The sequence below is a fragment of the Tinamus guttatus genome, unplaced genomic scaffold, assembly GCF_059628265.1.
Source record: "Tinamus guttatus ecotype Peru unplaced genomic scaffold, ASM5962826v1 Tinamus_guttatus_pri_ptg000702l, whole genome shotgun sequence".
Classification (NCBI taxonomy): Eukaryota; Metazoa; Chordata; class Aves; order Tinamiformes; family Tinamidae; genus Tinamus; species Tinamus guttatus.
In genome coordinates, this window is record NW_028289236.1 from 810,398 (window position 1) to 826,833 (window position 16,436).

At 46.2% G+C, this 16,436-nt stretch overlaps 1 protein-coding gene across 1 annotated transcript in view; it reads right to left on the bottom strand.

The window, feature by feature from the left end:
* The window catches only part of PCBP3 (poly(rC) binding protein 3), a 62,321-nt gene that overhangs the window by 12,047 nt on the left and 33,838 nt on the right, over positions 1-16,436 (bottom strand). The window contains 10 exon segments of the mRNA XM_088536730.1: positions 309-387; positions 6,026-6,067; positions 10,174-10,248; positions 11,509-11,637; positions 11,879-12,010; positions 12,312-12,391; positions 12,394-12,427; positions 13,134-13,166; positions 13,787-13,810; positions 14,615-14,686. Of these exon segments, the coding sequence (XP_088392856.1) occupies positions 309-387; positions 6,026-6,067; positions 10,174-10,248; positions 11,509-11,637; positions 11,879-12,010; positions 12,312-12,391; positions 12,394-12,427; positions 13,134-13,166; positions 13,787-13,810; positions 14,615-14,686 (700 nt within the window).

Here is a 16,436-nt window from a genome sequence, read left to right on the forward strand (position 1 = left end):
AGCGAGGGTCAAGGTTTACCCCAGCGCTCGCTCACTTCTGCTCAAAAAGCCAGCAAAGCCAGAGGCAGAATAGAGATGGCTTCACAAGAGCAAACCGGTCACCCACAGCTAACTGCTGGCCTGCAAGGAGAGTCACCACCAAGCGTCCGTCTAGTCTCTCCGTTAGCTCTCACCCATTGACATTGCAACCTCCGTTTTACTCATCCTATTTTTTTTTTCTCCATTAAACAAAAATGAAGTTCAGAAAGAGAAAGAAAATCTACAGGTAAGAAGAGAAGGATATCTAGAAAGGGCGTCTGGGTACGTACCAGGGAAAGCGGGGGTGGTCTGTCCAAGGGGAGTAAAGGGGGTTTGCTGCATAGCCAACTGGTGGAGCTTGGTCAACTGCTGAGGGGTAGGAGGGACATTAGAGCTAAGAAGGTTATTGTTATAGAGTACAACAAGTCACACTGAAAATCAAGAACAAAATTATAAAGGAAAAAAAAGAAAAGAAAAAAAAAAGGCAAAAACCAAACCAAAACGAGAACAAACCAGGAGGCCATGATGAGACATGGCAAAAAACGACATTAACAGAAGGACTTGGCCTGGGTAAGATGCAGTAAAGCCCAAATCTTTCACAGAAGTGCTTGGTCAGGGTCTGAAGTACGATACCAGCAGGAAGCCCATGCTTAGTTTCCACCTCTCATAAAAACAATTTAGCTCCTCCACTGGGAGCAGCGGCCCCCTCTGCCTTGAGGAGGCCGGGAGCTGCTAAAGCAACAACAGAGCTGATACACAAACAGCTTCTAGCCGTTGCCTTCCTCCTTTCCTTTGTAACTTACTACAAATAGCTGCTGCTCCCTTTAGTAGGGTTTTAACATGGAGGAAGCAAAGGTGCTGCCAGATCCAGGGCTGCCCCATGCCAGGGGTTGTAAGATCCTCCTGCATTGCTGGGGGCTTCACGAGGGCCACATTGTGACCGTTGCCCTGCACAGTCAATGTGCTCTTGTTCTGCGTGTCCAAGGGGAACTGTCTCTGGAGGCAGGCAAATTTCAGCTCTTAACATCAGCTTTGACAAGTGCATTACAAACACAGGCCCTGTAGCAGACGGAGGGAATACGGGCTTCAACCACAACCAGTAGGTATTTCAGATCCTTGTATCCCTTGTTGTGCTGGGTATCTTTTCATGCCCCAGCAGGAGGCAATTGCATAGAGAGGAGTTTGTTTGCAATACATTTTGTGCTCTGTTTTACTGCTCCAAATTAAAAATTAATAAATAAACGGGCTGAAATTTCATGGCTCTGCTGTGAGCAGAAAGGAGCTCTCTTTCCTCTTGGTGATTTCAGAGTGCCCATAGGGTTACCAGAACTGCATCGTCTCCCAGATGCACACAAGCTCGTCGCACCCATTGCCCTCTGCAGCAGGGGAGAGGCAGGAGTTGCAATTTCAACATTTGGGGTTAGGGGAACAATATTCAAAAAACTCCTTGCTCCTGCAGTTTGTCCAGGGGAGGGAGTGCAGGGAGGTCTGACACCAGCAGTGGTAAGGGTGAAGCGCTGGAAAAAGAAGATCCGGGGAGCTGAAGCGATCAGGTGAAATAATGGAAAGGAACTGCAGGAACAGGAAATGCTTGTTGGTTACCAGAGAGGTAGCAGAAAGAAACCTACCAAGGCAAAGCCTTGAGGACCTTCAGCCTTTGCCCGTTTGCTCAGGCAGGCAAAGGCTTTGCTGCTGCACAAGACACGGCACGTACACATCTTGCTGTGTAGCATACAGAAAATAAGCTGAAACAGAACCAGGCTGAACCACAACCAGCTCCAGACAAGACTGGGAATGGCAGCACTCCTGCAGATAACATGGTCTTCAGTAGCCTCCTTCCCCCACCCCACAATCTTCTGTTTTCTATCTTGTTTTTGGTAAAATTAAACCCAGATGTATCCTGTCTGTGCTACTTCCTTCAACCATGCATGTTTCGCTTGTTCTTTTGCCACTTTTTTAATGCTGTAGAGGCAGCATCTCTGTTGGACTCGGACAGACAGTGGAGCTTGATCAGCTGGAGGATATTAGGCCCAACAAGGTTATTCTTACAAATCACACCAAAAAAAGCACTACAAGGCAGCTGCTGCACAGCTCTAGCTAAAACTTGTTGCTTCTTTGCAGCATTTGGAGGCTTGCCCAACATTGCTCTCCTGCACGGCAGCAGTCCTGCTTCCTGTTGCTGGAGCTGCACAGAGGAGCCCACCACCAAGCACGGGGAAAATGGAGCTGCTCATTAACCTGCACGCTCCTAACCATGCCCCAGGGAAGGAGCCCTGCTTCACCTCATGGCTGACATCAGGAAAACATGGAGCAATCGGTGCAGTTGCTTGGAACAGGGGAAAATGCAACGATCTGTTCTATCGCTGAACTAGAACCTTTCTTAGGAATAGCTTTAATAGGGGTATTTAGCAATGCCCATGATACAAGGACAGCAATGAGAATAGCTGCACAGAAAGAGAGGATTGCTATGTGCAGGCATTGCAGTAAAAGCTGTCACACAAGCTTGCAGAGCATAAAACACCCTCTTCTGTTTCCTTACAGGCTGAAAAAAATCTGGAAGCAAAGACCCAAGAGCATTTCCTCCAACTTTGGTTCCTTGTACAGACCAAAGGCAAATTACCCCAAAGACACTGTTGCAAGGGCAGCAGCACTTTCTACCAACGTACGTCCACACAGAGCATCAGCAGACACCCACAAAAAAACGCTTGGTCACATCTCATCATCTGCCAGGCTGGCTCCCAGCTCTGAGTTTCCTCTGCTCAACACCTATTCAATGTCCTGATGCTCCCCGACTCCTGCTGCCCTCCTGGCTTTCTCTGCAAATTTAGTGAGGGCAGGTAGCTCGATGCCACATGCAAAGTATGTGAGCACCCAGGGCCATCCTGAAGCCACTCACGAGTCAACTCTCCAGCTGAGCTGGCCGGGTTTTGCTCAAGGGAGAACATGAAGACAGGAGCTCGGATTTAGTGGTTTTAGTGGTGTTTGAAATCCCACCCGCTCCACAGTCAAGAGTTTGTTGCAGAATCTATAAAAAGGAGCTGCTTAAATACAAATATCTGTAAGAGCAAGGACAAAACTTTAAGAACTTGTTCAAGACCAATTTCATTACCAAGCAGTATTTAAAATGACAGATCCTTGGAAGAGGACTATAAGAGTAAGGAGGGAGCATGCAATCCTTATGCTAACAACTTCTTCCAAGTCTCAGCAAATTTGATGGCAGTGAGCCAGACTTTGGCCAAAAGACACAAATAATGTTTTTCCAGCATTGACTCAAGTGTAAATATTGCCTCAGTACCGTGTGTACCAAAATGTGTGCTGTCAGAGAATACAATAACAAGGAAAACACTCTAAGGACACTGATTGAAAAGCAAAATTGGGACAAAAAAACACATTGATTTGCGCTGACTAAAATATGCAGTCATGTGTATTTATGTTTTACTTAGGGAGCAAAAACAAAATGCACAAAAAATATTTCTTATCGACTATTATATCAGACTATCCAAAATGCATGTCCTGGAGTTTCATGGAAAGTCAAATTCTGTCCTCCATTACAGTGGGTGAAATCACGCCTCCTAAGAACAAAATTTACCCTATTTACTCCAAATATAACATCTAATAATTTCCATTAACATCATAGAAATCATGTGTTTATACTAGATAGTTTGCCTAGTTCTCAGTTAGGCAAGAAGTGATCAAATGAATTTAACAGCCAACTTGCCCATGAGAAAGAGAAATACCAAACCATGTAAATTTCTTTAAGTGTGATAGATCTATGGTGAGGTCCTTCCACCCAGACCACACAATTTATAGCTATCTGGCACCTGCAGAGTGTCTTTTGGTGCTCTATTCTCACTGAAGATTCAATGCTCTTCACAGATGCCAGTGGGAAGGGGCTTCTGCACTGGGGCACACTAGATTTTTCACCTTATTCCAAAATATTTAGAAATTCCTGGCTTTTTCCAAGGGCTTCTTGACCATCCCTCAGCAGCTGTGACAAGATACAGAAGCTGAGCAGCTGTCTTCCTGACATCTGGGCACTGAAAACCTCTATTTTTATGTTGCTAGCAATATGTGCTGGTATTTTACTTCTTTGCTAGTGTTTTCCATCCTTTAAAATAGACTGTTTTTCTATTTTTATCAGTATTTTTAAGCAAAGATATGCCAGCATGTTTCCTGTGTCCCCCTCCAAAATGTGTGTCTCCTTAACCTACCCTGTCATTCCTAAGGCACTCAATGAGCAGGGGGATTTGAGCAGAAGCCAAGTCCAGCTCCACTTGAAGTGTGCACGACATTTGCCTCTATGTAAAGGATGCTAGTTGCAGCAGAGACCGTGTCTGTGATGTCCCCTTCCAAGGCAGCAGAGAGCCAAACCCAGCAGAACAGCTGTCAAACAGAGGGTGACCGATGTCCTGTTGGTGCTTCGAAAGGAGAGGACACCAACATGCTGCCAGGAGCACAAGGGAGGGGATGTTCGTTGGCCCAGGTCCCACATTTCCTTGTGGAACAGTGGCCAGTGCCGAGAACGGGCAGTGCAGCAAATTCCTACCGGCCCCACTCCTTCATATCAACCACCTTGAGGGTCCACATCCACCTTCAGGCATTCTGCAACCCCAGCAAATCACCCACCCAGATGTTTTCTCCTTCTGAAGGTCACAGAAAGCGAACGGGTGACTGCAACACTCCCTGGGTTAGGAGTGGAAACGGCTGTGCTGGCAAACGACTGCCTGTCACAACAGCGTATGAGCTGCAGCACATGTCCCCAGGGCCTCTCCTGTCAGCCCCTGCATTTGAGGGCAGCTGAATCACTGTGGGAAGGTCACAGGAACGACCTTCCTGAGCAGCAGCATCTCCTCATCGACACTGGAGCTTTAGGAGCCATCTTCCACCCTGCCTTGGCACACTTTATGAGAGAAAGAGTCCTGTCACTCCCCTTACTCTCTTCCCAGCATGGCCTGTCCTCAGTCTGCGTGCTGGCAATGCTATTTTGACGTGAAAGCACAAAGGGAGGAATGAGAGCTATGGATTTGCTCCTGATTGAGTGGCCATGTTGCAGGTCACCTCTCCTTTGGGTTTTGGTCTGGTTCCTCTAGGGACTCGTAGACCAGTCAGCGAGGTGAGATCCAGCATGGATGAGTACCATGGGCCAGTCCTGTACTCATCCCTCTTCCCTTACTTTCCTTCAGGAGAGGCAGACAACACCTTGCCCAGCTTCAATGTCTACATTTGAGTCAGACCACAAAAAAATGACATGTCCTCCTATCTCAACTTCACCCAGGAATTATTCCATCTCCAAACCTCTGGTTTCTCCCTCATCCCACCAAACTCATTATGAAAGCATGATGCATCAGGAAGCACCAGGCCTGCCTCGGGCACCACACAAGGCAGTAGCAGGACAGGCTCACCCTCCTCATCACAGAACAAGTTGCACATCTTGAGCAGTTGGACTATAAAGCCGCTCTCCAGTCTAAAGCAACAGTTAATCCAGAAAGGAGGGGAATAACTGAGCATCACTAGAGACTCAGATACCCTTTTTGTAGTAGGGAAAAGGACACATTCAGGGAGATCAGTTTGGGAGAGACCAGCAGAGCTCAGAAAGTGAAATAGCCTCTCTTGAGAAGACCAGAAGATGCTCAGCACCTGAATAAGTCACTGCATTACCAACACTTTAGGAAGACAGGAGAAAATAGAAAGGAAAGTTTTATTTGTTTGTTTGTTTTAGCTTGTTTTGACCATTTTGAGGCACAAAATGCATAGAATACAATTTGTGTGATAACAAAGGGATAGCACTGAACAATACAAATAATTTAGCATCAGGCCAAGTCCTCAGAATTAATAAAGTTTAGCACTAACAGGTTAAAAGGCTATTCAAGGTATTACAGATACTACGCACGGCCAATAACTTTGAAAATATGCTATTAATATTATTTTCTAATATTAATATTATATTAATTAACAGTAGCATGCAGGTGACATAAAAGGGTATAAGAAGAAATAGGGTAAAACTCACATCCGGGTGTGGAATAGCGTATTGTCCCTGAATTGTATAGGCCTGCAAAAGAAAAAGACATGTTATTAGGGGTGGTGGTGCTACATGAAGAAGCCCTGTGTCTCTCACCGCTGGAACTATCATCCCTGCGCTTTGCTCCTTTGCATCTAACATGGGGGAAAGCTGTTGAATGCACAAACAGACCAGAAGACCCTGTCCCCACCTCGGATCTTGCCCTGTCCCTGCCATCTGCACCAGCACTTCAAGGTGCTCGGTGGAGAGCAGGCAACTTCTCTCTGCTCTGCTAGGGGCGAAAATCGAGCCTGGAATTTCGGTGCTTCACAAAGTGCTCTATGGGAAATGGCCATTGCCACACAAAAACAAAAACAAACAAACAAACAGCCTAAAACGGGGGATTTGTGGCACCATTCCCTGTCCTGGGAAATGGAGCTGGACCACACATCTTTTAGCCCCCTGCATGCAGGGTTTTGAACAAATACTATTTTTTAAGCATCTGTTGCCATCACCTGCTGCCAATGATGGATGTTAAACATTGACACTGAAGGGAATGAGGGCAATGCTTCCCCTGTCCAACACACGGATGCCCTGCACATCTCCCTGGCTATCCCAGCTGAAGATCCCCCTCCATGCTGCAGCAAAAGCAGTAAAATTCACTAGGACAGCAAGTCCTTGGATAACTTCCACCACAGCAACGGAGATGTACTTCTCCAATTGCAACTATGCTGAGCTACCCAGCCACACCTCTCAAAGGGCTTGAGCTCAGTTCGGCTTTTTCAAAATAAGGAGCAAGCTATTTAAGAGTCCCCAAGCTCCGCAGAGGAGAATAAGGTTGTTACTGTGGTTTCCTGTACTGAAGAGACTCCTCAAATCAGGATTAGCACCGTAATGCATTTCACCATTTGTAATTAATGCACCCATGCAGATGCTTGCTAGGCAGTTTGTTATTTTTACCATCATTTGTAGCAATCCTTTCACTTCTGTAAATACCCCAAAAACAAGCACCATTGCAAATACAGATCCAAACTCTAGAGAGCCCAGTATTTTGGGTTTTACCAGCTAACAAAATATATCTTGCTAGTCGACACATTATTCAGATGATTCCAAAAGAAATGGTATAGAAGATGGATAACACTTTATAAAGGGAGAGTAAAGATAGCAAAGTAGACAAGAGGAAAAAAAAAAACTGCTTGGAAAAATGCAGCGTCATTTGGAAACAACAAAGTGCTTAGTGTGAAGGACTCTCTGTGAAAGCCTGGCAAAGGAAGGTGGCAAACCTCCATGTACAGAAACAGCAGTCCTGCTGCCTGCCAGCACCCGTGACAGAAGGTGCTCTAGAAAGTTCAGCTTTTTCTGCATGTTTATTTTAGTTTTTGGTTTGTTGGGGCAGACTAAGCTTTATCGCTGTCTCCTCTACCCATTTGTCATTATGCAGAGGTGGATTTACTATGTCTGTAAAACCCCCCTGTAGGGTTAGGGGCACGTGTGTGCTGTTCTGCAGAAGTTGCAGCAATTACATGGCACCACGGCCAGTGTAACGTCAACGCCAACATCTCAGATAACCACCTGGATGCATCCTCAGGATGCTCTGCTGATTAAAGTGTTAGCCAAAACTCTGTGCAATTACAAAATAATAATAATAATGGCAGGAAAGCATCTAGGAAAGATGCAACAGAAACTCTGGAAGCACCAAGCTGCAGCACAGATATGGCTCCTACATTGCCTGGGTCTTACTTGCTTAAAACACTAACGTTTTACATGAGAAATTCAGCCTGGACAGCTCAGCTACTTGGAGCTGCCATTACAACCCTCTGGCTGACTTACGTGCAGCTTCCTGACTTCCTGCAGGTTGAACCCTCTCCATGAGTCCCTGACAAAAGTCTCCCTGAAGCTAGCAACACAGTTATCTAAAGGGAAGCGCTGCTTTGAGGTCCCGAGGCTCCTCGGCACGAGGCTTGGATACCAACAACTAAGAAGCCCACCACACACAGAAGAGCTGCCAGGAATTCAAAGACAAAAGGAGCTGCAGAAACCTTGCAGCGTAGCCTGCTTATAACCTGGCATCCTCTGTGTGGAATAGGAAACAGGTCCACTACATGTTGCCCATCAGTCAGACCCAAAGGGCTCAACAGAGCTGACTGAGAGGACAGCAGAAGAGCTCTTATTTCTGGAAGGTCACATCTTCCCATGATAGCGGTTTTGTGCAAGACACCAACCATTTAACAGCAGGAGAAAAAATATATCCATCTTACTCTCCCTTTTGAGAAGATACAGTTCATCAAACAGTTGGACTCAAAGCTCTTTTTCAGGACGGCTGCTCAGACCAAATGGCCCACTCATTCCCGTCTCGTGGCTGGTAATGACTAGGAGATGCTAATTCAGCACTCTGCTAGAAATAGCATGTGCTTTGGTCATGCATTTCTATATGTAGCTTGCCCTTCTGGTATTTATTACGGTTTGGGAGAAACAAAATAATTCATACAACATTATTCTGGAAGTCATTAGTCAGAGGCATAGCTAATACAAAAGAAAATACTGGATGCTGATGCCTGTGCTCAGAGAGCTCTTGGGTGTGAAGAGGAGGGAGCAATTTAGGGTCATCTCAGTTCAGACAGAAACAACCGGAGTCAGATGCACCAGGAACTCAGAATATGACTTAAAGTCAATAAACATGCTGGCACATGTTTTTTTTTTCCTCCTCAAAAAAAAACAGGTTTTGTTTCTAGTTGGTCTCCAGTTGTCTCCCACATCTACGTGTCTGTTGGAGCTCCAATGAAGCTACCCATCTGATTAGATACTTATAAGCTACAGCACTTGGAGCATCTATGGACATGGGTTTGATTACAAGGAGAGGCAATTAGATTAGATAGAAAAAAAAAAAGAATGACTAAAATCATCTTTTTAAAAGCTGCCATCTGTTTATGTGCACTGGTCTCACAAATCAGGCATCTCAAATTCAGTTTATGCTTTTCTCTCATGAAAGGAGTGCAGTTCGGGACCTCGTGGACCCCTCTCACTGAGGCTTCTCCAAGACCAAGGGTGGCTGTCCAGGTTCAGAAGACAGATGCCTGGCTTGCAATAGGGAAGATCACAGGGTAACTTGACATTGCTTTTCAGCAAAAATGCTTTAAATCTATTTCCAATGCATGTCTTAAGCAAATCACATAATCATCTTAACCGAATGAGTGTCATGAATGAGAAACGCAGACCAACGTGCAGACTTCTGGCCGGTGCTGCATGCACGTGCCATGGAAGCCGTGGTTATTCTACATGCAGAGTTGTATTCCCACTTCCCAAGGGCTATTAGAAATACTGCATCATAACTGCAAGCCTCGTTTTTAGGTCAAGTTTACCCCCTGCATAATGCTGCTGAAGGCTGGGCAATGCAGGCTCTCACACAGACACAGATGAGACCAAGCTTTGCAGTGGAGGTTAGCCTGAAAAAAGGTGTTGGAATGCCCTGGGAAGCACCAGTGACAGGGAATGACCCTTTCATGGACATTGCACTCAGCACCATCCTGGAAGCTCTGGGAGAAACCTTTCCTATCTCCATTCACTTAAAACTATGCAAAATTATTTTTATTACAAGAGATGCCAGAAAACGAGAAACATTGGCAGCCACTGAGGAGCATGTTCATGGCCTCTCAGTGTATGAGAATTTCTTTATTTTCAACTTTCATGCAGGTCAGCAAGTACTGAATTTGGGTATAATAAAGCAAAACCAAGACAAAATATAACCGGTACTCACAAGGCTGTGAATACTTGCAAGATTAATACTTAGGGCACATGAAGTCATTGGAAACAATGGCTTTCCCCAGGCCACATTAAAATCTGTGCACTATCCCCAGCCATTTCCTACAAGGAATACAAATGCATGAGTGCACAGAGAGGCTAACACCTCTTTCCCCTGGCCAGCCCTTTTCTTCCTCTTCTGCAACAAGGAAAGGAGCTAAGCTGGGTGGCCTGGGGTTGTTGCAAACTCCCAGCCATTCTGCAAAGAGCTTTCAGTCCATCTGTCGTGGCACGAAATGGATGGGATGATACCATGCAAGTCAGAAGGCAAGAAACCTGAGTGCACTAACGGGCAGCGGCTGGTGCTGCAGTAAAAGGCTGAGGTTGGCAGTGGAGGCTGCAAGCGGGTCGGCTCTTACCTGACCACCTGCAAAAATGACAGGGGTGGAGGCGGGCTTTGGGCGGTAGGGAATGGTGGCACCTTTTGGTGGGGACTAGGAAAAGGGACAAGGAGAGGGAGAGAGAACATTAGAGAACAGCTTTCCTGAAACAGTGGCAAAAAGAGTGTTAGAAAGCACCCGACGGAGCACAGGCCACCACACGCGAGCAACACTCACACCAGGTGAACAGTGTTTACAGACAGGAGGACACATGGGAAATTGTCAGTTGGTGGAGGAAAAGGACCTCCTTGGATACTGGGAATTTTCTTGCCAACACACAGCACCCCGAAACACTTCCTTGACCTTGGCTGCTTCCCTCACCTTTGCTCTCTGTAAGCTGGTGCCAATAGTCTAGAATTGAGGCTTCCTCAAAATTCCCTGCTAAGACTCACACGGTGCTGGAAAGCTTTGTGTTCACTGCTTGGCTTGGTTTCTGACTATCCAAGCTGGCACGTGCCTTGCTGCATAACGAACACTGCAAAGTGCTGTCACCCACAGGTGCCTGTTCGAGCAGCAGTGCTGGCTTTGGCCAGAGTGACGACCACTGGAGGGAGCTCTGTTCACCAGGGTAAGCGTAGGTCCTCCAAGAGGTTGGAAACAACCCTTGGAGAGTCACAACTGCCTTTCTAGTGATCTTATTCTAATACTGCACTTTGGAAATTACTTTTTTGATTCAGGAGATGGGTATAACAACAGCACAGGCACCGAGCTGTAGATATTCACACTTTTCTCCTCTGGCAAAGGACTCTCAGAGGCAGCAACTCTCTTGATTGCCAGAGGAAAACTCTCTTGTTTTCCTCTTTGATGCTGTAGCCTGATCTGCCTGTGGATATGTCACAGCAGAAGTAGTAGTTCATGTGTCAACATCTGCATGAGGTACCGTATTTTCTCACCACAGCTATCTCTGTGTCCCCTGTTTAGAGGAAACCAACACTGCAGAGTTTTATAGGACTTGAGGCAACCTCTGTCTTCTTCCTACAGCACCCTCCACGCTGCTGTGACCACGAGCTTGTCAGAGCATGTGTAGCCTTCTCCGAGACCCCTCACTCTTGAGGCTAACCCAGCACTACGACACAATCAATCTCCTTTGGGCCTCCTACCAGTCAAATTTCCAGCTCAGGCCTCTAGAAATAATATATCAACACAGCAGGGGAAACACACAGGGTAGATTTTTAAATAAAGGTACCAGGAAATGAGAGTGATCCGATAACAAGTGGTGAACAATGACAGAGACACTCTCCACAGCTTTCAGCGCTGTTGCAGTGGCAGGTGAGTTTTTCCTATATACTTTACCCCCTTTGTTACAGACTGTACCTCCAGCATCACCACACAGATCTGTTTGACACACTGGATAATTGCGTCGGGTGTCCCCGAGATTGTCACCGCCCGCTCCGTGGAGTTGGGCAGCATGTCCCCCGCCACTTGAACCTGAGCACCTGTGGACTGGAGATAGAAGGAGGGAGAGAGGAGAAATCCCAAGGCTGACTCGAGGCAGCTGCAAGAATGGAAAAGCCCAACAACCCCTTCCCTTTCAGTCAGCTCCAGCTGTCCGACTGTCCTGGGAAGCAACACGGCTCCTGATGCCGGCTGCACGAAGATCACCCTTTCCAGGGCTTCCCCCTGGTTGCAGACTATATCTGAAGAGCTGTGATTACATGCAACAAGTAAAACAGATCTGATTTACCTCCCTGATTTCCTTGATCTTGGAGCCTCCTTTGCCAATCAGTGAACCACACTGGCTAGCTGGCACGACCAGTCTTAGTGTCACCGGAGGTTTACTGGTAGCAGTGCTGTTGCTCATTGAGTTGGTTATGTCCTAGAGAATGAAGAATAAGAAAATTAGTCATCCTTATGTGACCACACACTGCTAAAGAGGTGTCCCCACCTGGCTGCTTTCTGTTCTATATGCTCATGTAGATGCTCTACAGACACCATTGCCCTGATTCTTTGGGGACATCCTTCAGCATGATTCTGAGCAAGTTGATGGGTTAACTCAAGGAGGAGGAGGGGGTAAACAGCATTTTCAAATAGCACGGTGTCACTTGAGCCCTCCTTCCCCCTGGAACCTTTGCTCCTTATCTTCTGCTCTCCTTGGTGAGCAGGCTCACATTTCTCACCTCCTCAAATTTGTAAGCGATCATGGCAAAAGCCTTGAAGATGGCATCAGTGGGGCCTGTGATGGTCACAATTCGCTCTGGCAGTTCCCCTCTGAGATGTTGATTCTTGCTCCACTCTAGAAAGAAAAAAGCAGCCCCGAAGTATTTATAGCCAAGCAACCATCTGGGATAAGCAGCCATTTCATGGGGTGTATCCTGGCCAGACCTGAGAAGACTCAGGACACAAAAATAGAAGCTCGGAGAGCCCCAGGAGGCCTGGGAGCATCACCATTGCCAGTCTATCCTGGCTAACCTTAAAAACTCCCAGCAATTTAGATTCCTCACCTGTCTCCAGAGGTATATTCTATGGCTGCCTTATCCTAACCCTCAGAAAGTATCTTTAAATATCTGATTTGAATCTGTCTTGCAGCAAGGCAAAACCACAAGACCAAGGCCTCATGTTTCCTACTGGTATGATAACACTTTAGTATCTAAAAACACAACAGCCTTAGACAAATTCACACATCTTGCAAATAAATTCATTTTACTTGTTCCTTAATGTCAGGATCTTAGCTCTGGAAAACTCCCATTAAATGTAGCAGATGTTAGCTAGAGTACAGAGAGCATAAAAATGGGCAAAGGAGCTCTGGGGACAAAGCTCTGAAATTTTACTGTGGTGCAGCCAGGTTTCTTTTCCTTACATTAAGGCTGAACCCATGAGTGACTACACCTTCTTTCATGGGAGAAATAAATGTCCACGCTACACCTCCCCCAGACATTCCAGCCCCACCGGTCCTTCCACCTCCTCTCTGCTCAAATTAAACCTAGGTTAAGGTTGCTCACCTCCTCACGCATCTTTTTCACGGTCTCTCCTTTCTGAAATAAGAGACAGAAAGGCATACCATTTGCAAAAAGTTAATTTTCACCTTCAAAATAACCCCTCTGAACATGCTCAAAGCTCTCTGACTCAGCAGCATGCAACCAAACACTGAGGCAGCTCTCTGGTGCCTGGGCCTCCATTCCCATGTAATACATTTTCTAGATAAGCTTCAGAGCTTACAGTATGAGAAACACCAGGGAAAAGATCTTCCCATGAAGCTTCCTTCACAAGCTAAATGCTTTTTGCTGGCACATAGAGGCAAGTGCCATGGAATTTAAGCTGTTTCCCACGTTTAACATTTCTTAATCTTCCTTAATGAATGTATGTAATTACCTTATCAAGGCAACATGATCATAAACATTGGCCTTAGCAGCTACAGTGAAGCCGCTAAAAATAGCACTAAGTAAGGTTTTGCTTTATTTTATTTTTAACAGAATTACTCTTTGATCTCTCTATTGGCCTCCTAACATTTCCATCATGAAAACACAGCAATTAGCTCATGCACAGCAAACATTTTCACTTTGGAAAAAAATAAATAACATCTATCTAAACACAAATAGTAAACAATGTGGGCAATTCAAGGAGCATCTAAATATGTATTTAAAGACATCATTACCTTTCCAATGATGCTCCCAACTTCCTAGAAAATAATAATAATAAAAAAAAAACAGACACAAGGGAAATGACATTACAAGATGTGAAGATAATCCAGTCAAATTTCATAATAAAGAGAGACCTGGGGCACACACTAAGTGTCACTGGTGTTTGCTGTCCCTATCTAAGGCAGCAAGAGGGTGGGCAGGGGAGTATCTGAGAAGGTGAAGAGCAGTATGCTGTGGACACACTCAGCACAGCCACAGCTCCTGCAGTAAATGCAGGGAAAGTGCATGCTGCGACAGTGTTTGGAAAGGGGAGAGAGATGCAAGCTTGTCTCTATCTCTACAGCTCTTGTTTTGCAGAAAAAAGTATCCAAAATACTGACTGGGGATAGTGCCCCTCCACATGGGCTGGTGGAGGGCCACCACTCCCAAGTAGGAGTCCCATGCTAAGACTCAAGGCAAGCATGCCCAATCAGCTCCATCCCACCTGAGCTCTAACAGAGTGTTAGGACCTCAATGAAGGTGTCTCCTGGTGCCCGGTGGCAGTGGGGATCTATGGCTAGAGCTGCTTGTGGGGATGCAAAGCCCTTTGAGCAAGTGGCTTTGGAGCAGTCCAAGTGACTTGCCAGAACGCCATGTAGGCGGAGGTAACAGCAACTCGACAGCTGCTCTGCTGCTCTGCTAACAGGCCCAGCCTGGGGCTTTGGAAACGAGCCGAGCAGACAGGCAGGGCCTGGAGGCAGGAGGAGGAGCCGGCACCTCCTTGACTCCTGCAAGGAAAGGGCCCTCTCCAAGGTGTCCTGCGGCAGGGGAAACGCAGGCAGCCCCGCGCCAGGCCCCGGTACCTTGCCGTGCATCAGCAGCCGGATGGTGAGGGTCACGTTCAGCCCGCCTTCGGAGACCTTCGACTCCATTTCCTAGCGAGGGACGGAGACGTGCGTTAGCTGGGAGGGGAGCCCCGCGCGGAACGACCAGCACCCCGACAGTATCACCTGTGAGGACAGAAAGGGAGAAAGGCTCGGTACCACCTGCACAGATGCACCCCCTGGATCCTCTTCATGGCTTTACCCAGACATGAGAAATGTTGACCCTAGCAGAACAACAACAACTTTGCCTCCCTTTGCTGTCCCTCTCACTAGTGTGCAGAGTGAAGTGAGCACATGAGGTTTTCTCACCAAAGAGGCAGTTTTTGTAATGTGGGATGGAGCCTGCAGAGCAGCAGAGGCACACGAGGGCGGTGGCAGGAGGAGCTGCAAGGAAGACGTGGCGGCCTCAAGGCATTTGTTGGTGCAAAACTCACTGTTTACCTGCAGGGATTGCACTAGGTGCAGAGCTCTGCCACGGTTCGTCCTCAGCTTTACGTAAAAGCCAAAGCAGGAACAAAGATCCAAGCATCCAAAGCAAAATAACCACAGAACTAGCACAAACCATCCCAAGCTAAAAGGAGCTGTGTCCCAGCTGAGGGCTTGGAAGCAGGAGCAAGGAGTCAGGGGAGCAGCTTGACCAAAGGCTGGTGGCTGAATTATGGCTTTTAAAGACTTTGGACACATATCTAGCAAGCCCAAACTCCCACTTGCAAGTGGGAAAAAATGATTCTTCAGAATTGAGAGTCATGCACCAGACGCAAAGAGCAAGGAGCAGGAAGGACCAAACTGGTGTCCTAATTACTACATTCCTGCGTTTCATCCAGATTAAGTACTCCAGCTGGGGCATTGTGTCTGAGGAATAGATGCCATTTTCAACCATAAATATTTCACGCATTATTTAATAAAACCTCTAAGTTTTTCAAGGTGTTGCCCTTTCCTTTTCCATTCCCTCTCTTTCCTCCTCTGACCTCTACAGAGGAGAACACTGATACTTGGAAAGCAAGAGAAAAAAAACTATCATAGAGAAATAACAAATGCCCCCTCTTCCTTCATGACACATTACTTAATACTTGCACAAGGACCACATATATTAAATGTCTCTGCACCCTACTGCATAAGGATACTGTGTCCTATCTCAGAAAAAGGTGGAAAAAAAATCTTCCCATGTGAAAAGCCTTGAGATCTGCAGCACTCTGTTCCATGTTACTTAATCCCTCCGTATATTACTGATGGGAGGTTTTTCATCATGGTTATGTGATGACATCTGGCACTTTCCTTTGCTCAAATGCAGACTTCTGTGGCCTAAAAATAAAAGAACCTCAGGACAGCTGCTTTGGGAGCTAAACTACTGCTCAAGTCTTACTTTAATGCAAAGAGGCACATGGGATGTACTGAAATCAGCAATACACAAACCATGGCTGCAAGGTGTTGTTGATAGAAAGCTTCCTCTTCCAATAGCTTCTTAGAAATACCCTAACCTGGGTTAAAAACCACATAGTTACCAGGGAGATGATATTCCCAATTGAACTAACAGGAGAACAACTCACTGGTAAGGAACTGCTTGAAGCTACTGACTTAAAGTTTTGGGGTTTTCTGTTTTGTTTTTTTTTCTTCTCATTTGTAGCATACTCAAAAGAAAAAATAAGATGAAAGGTACTGAAGATATCAAGCCAAGGTATTGCTAAGATATCAAGGGTGGGGAGAAGGAGAATATCACAGAGAAATAGGTAGAGAACCTTGTAGAACAGAGTAATGGAAATGGGATGAAATGCAGTAGTACAAAATACAAGATCAGGAGCTG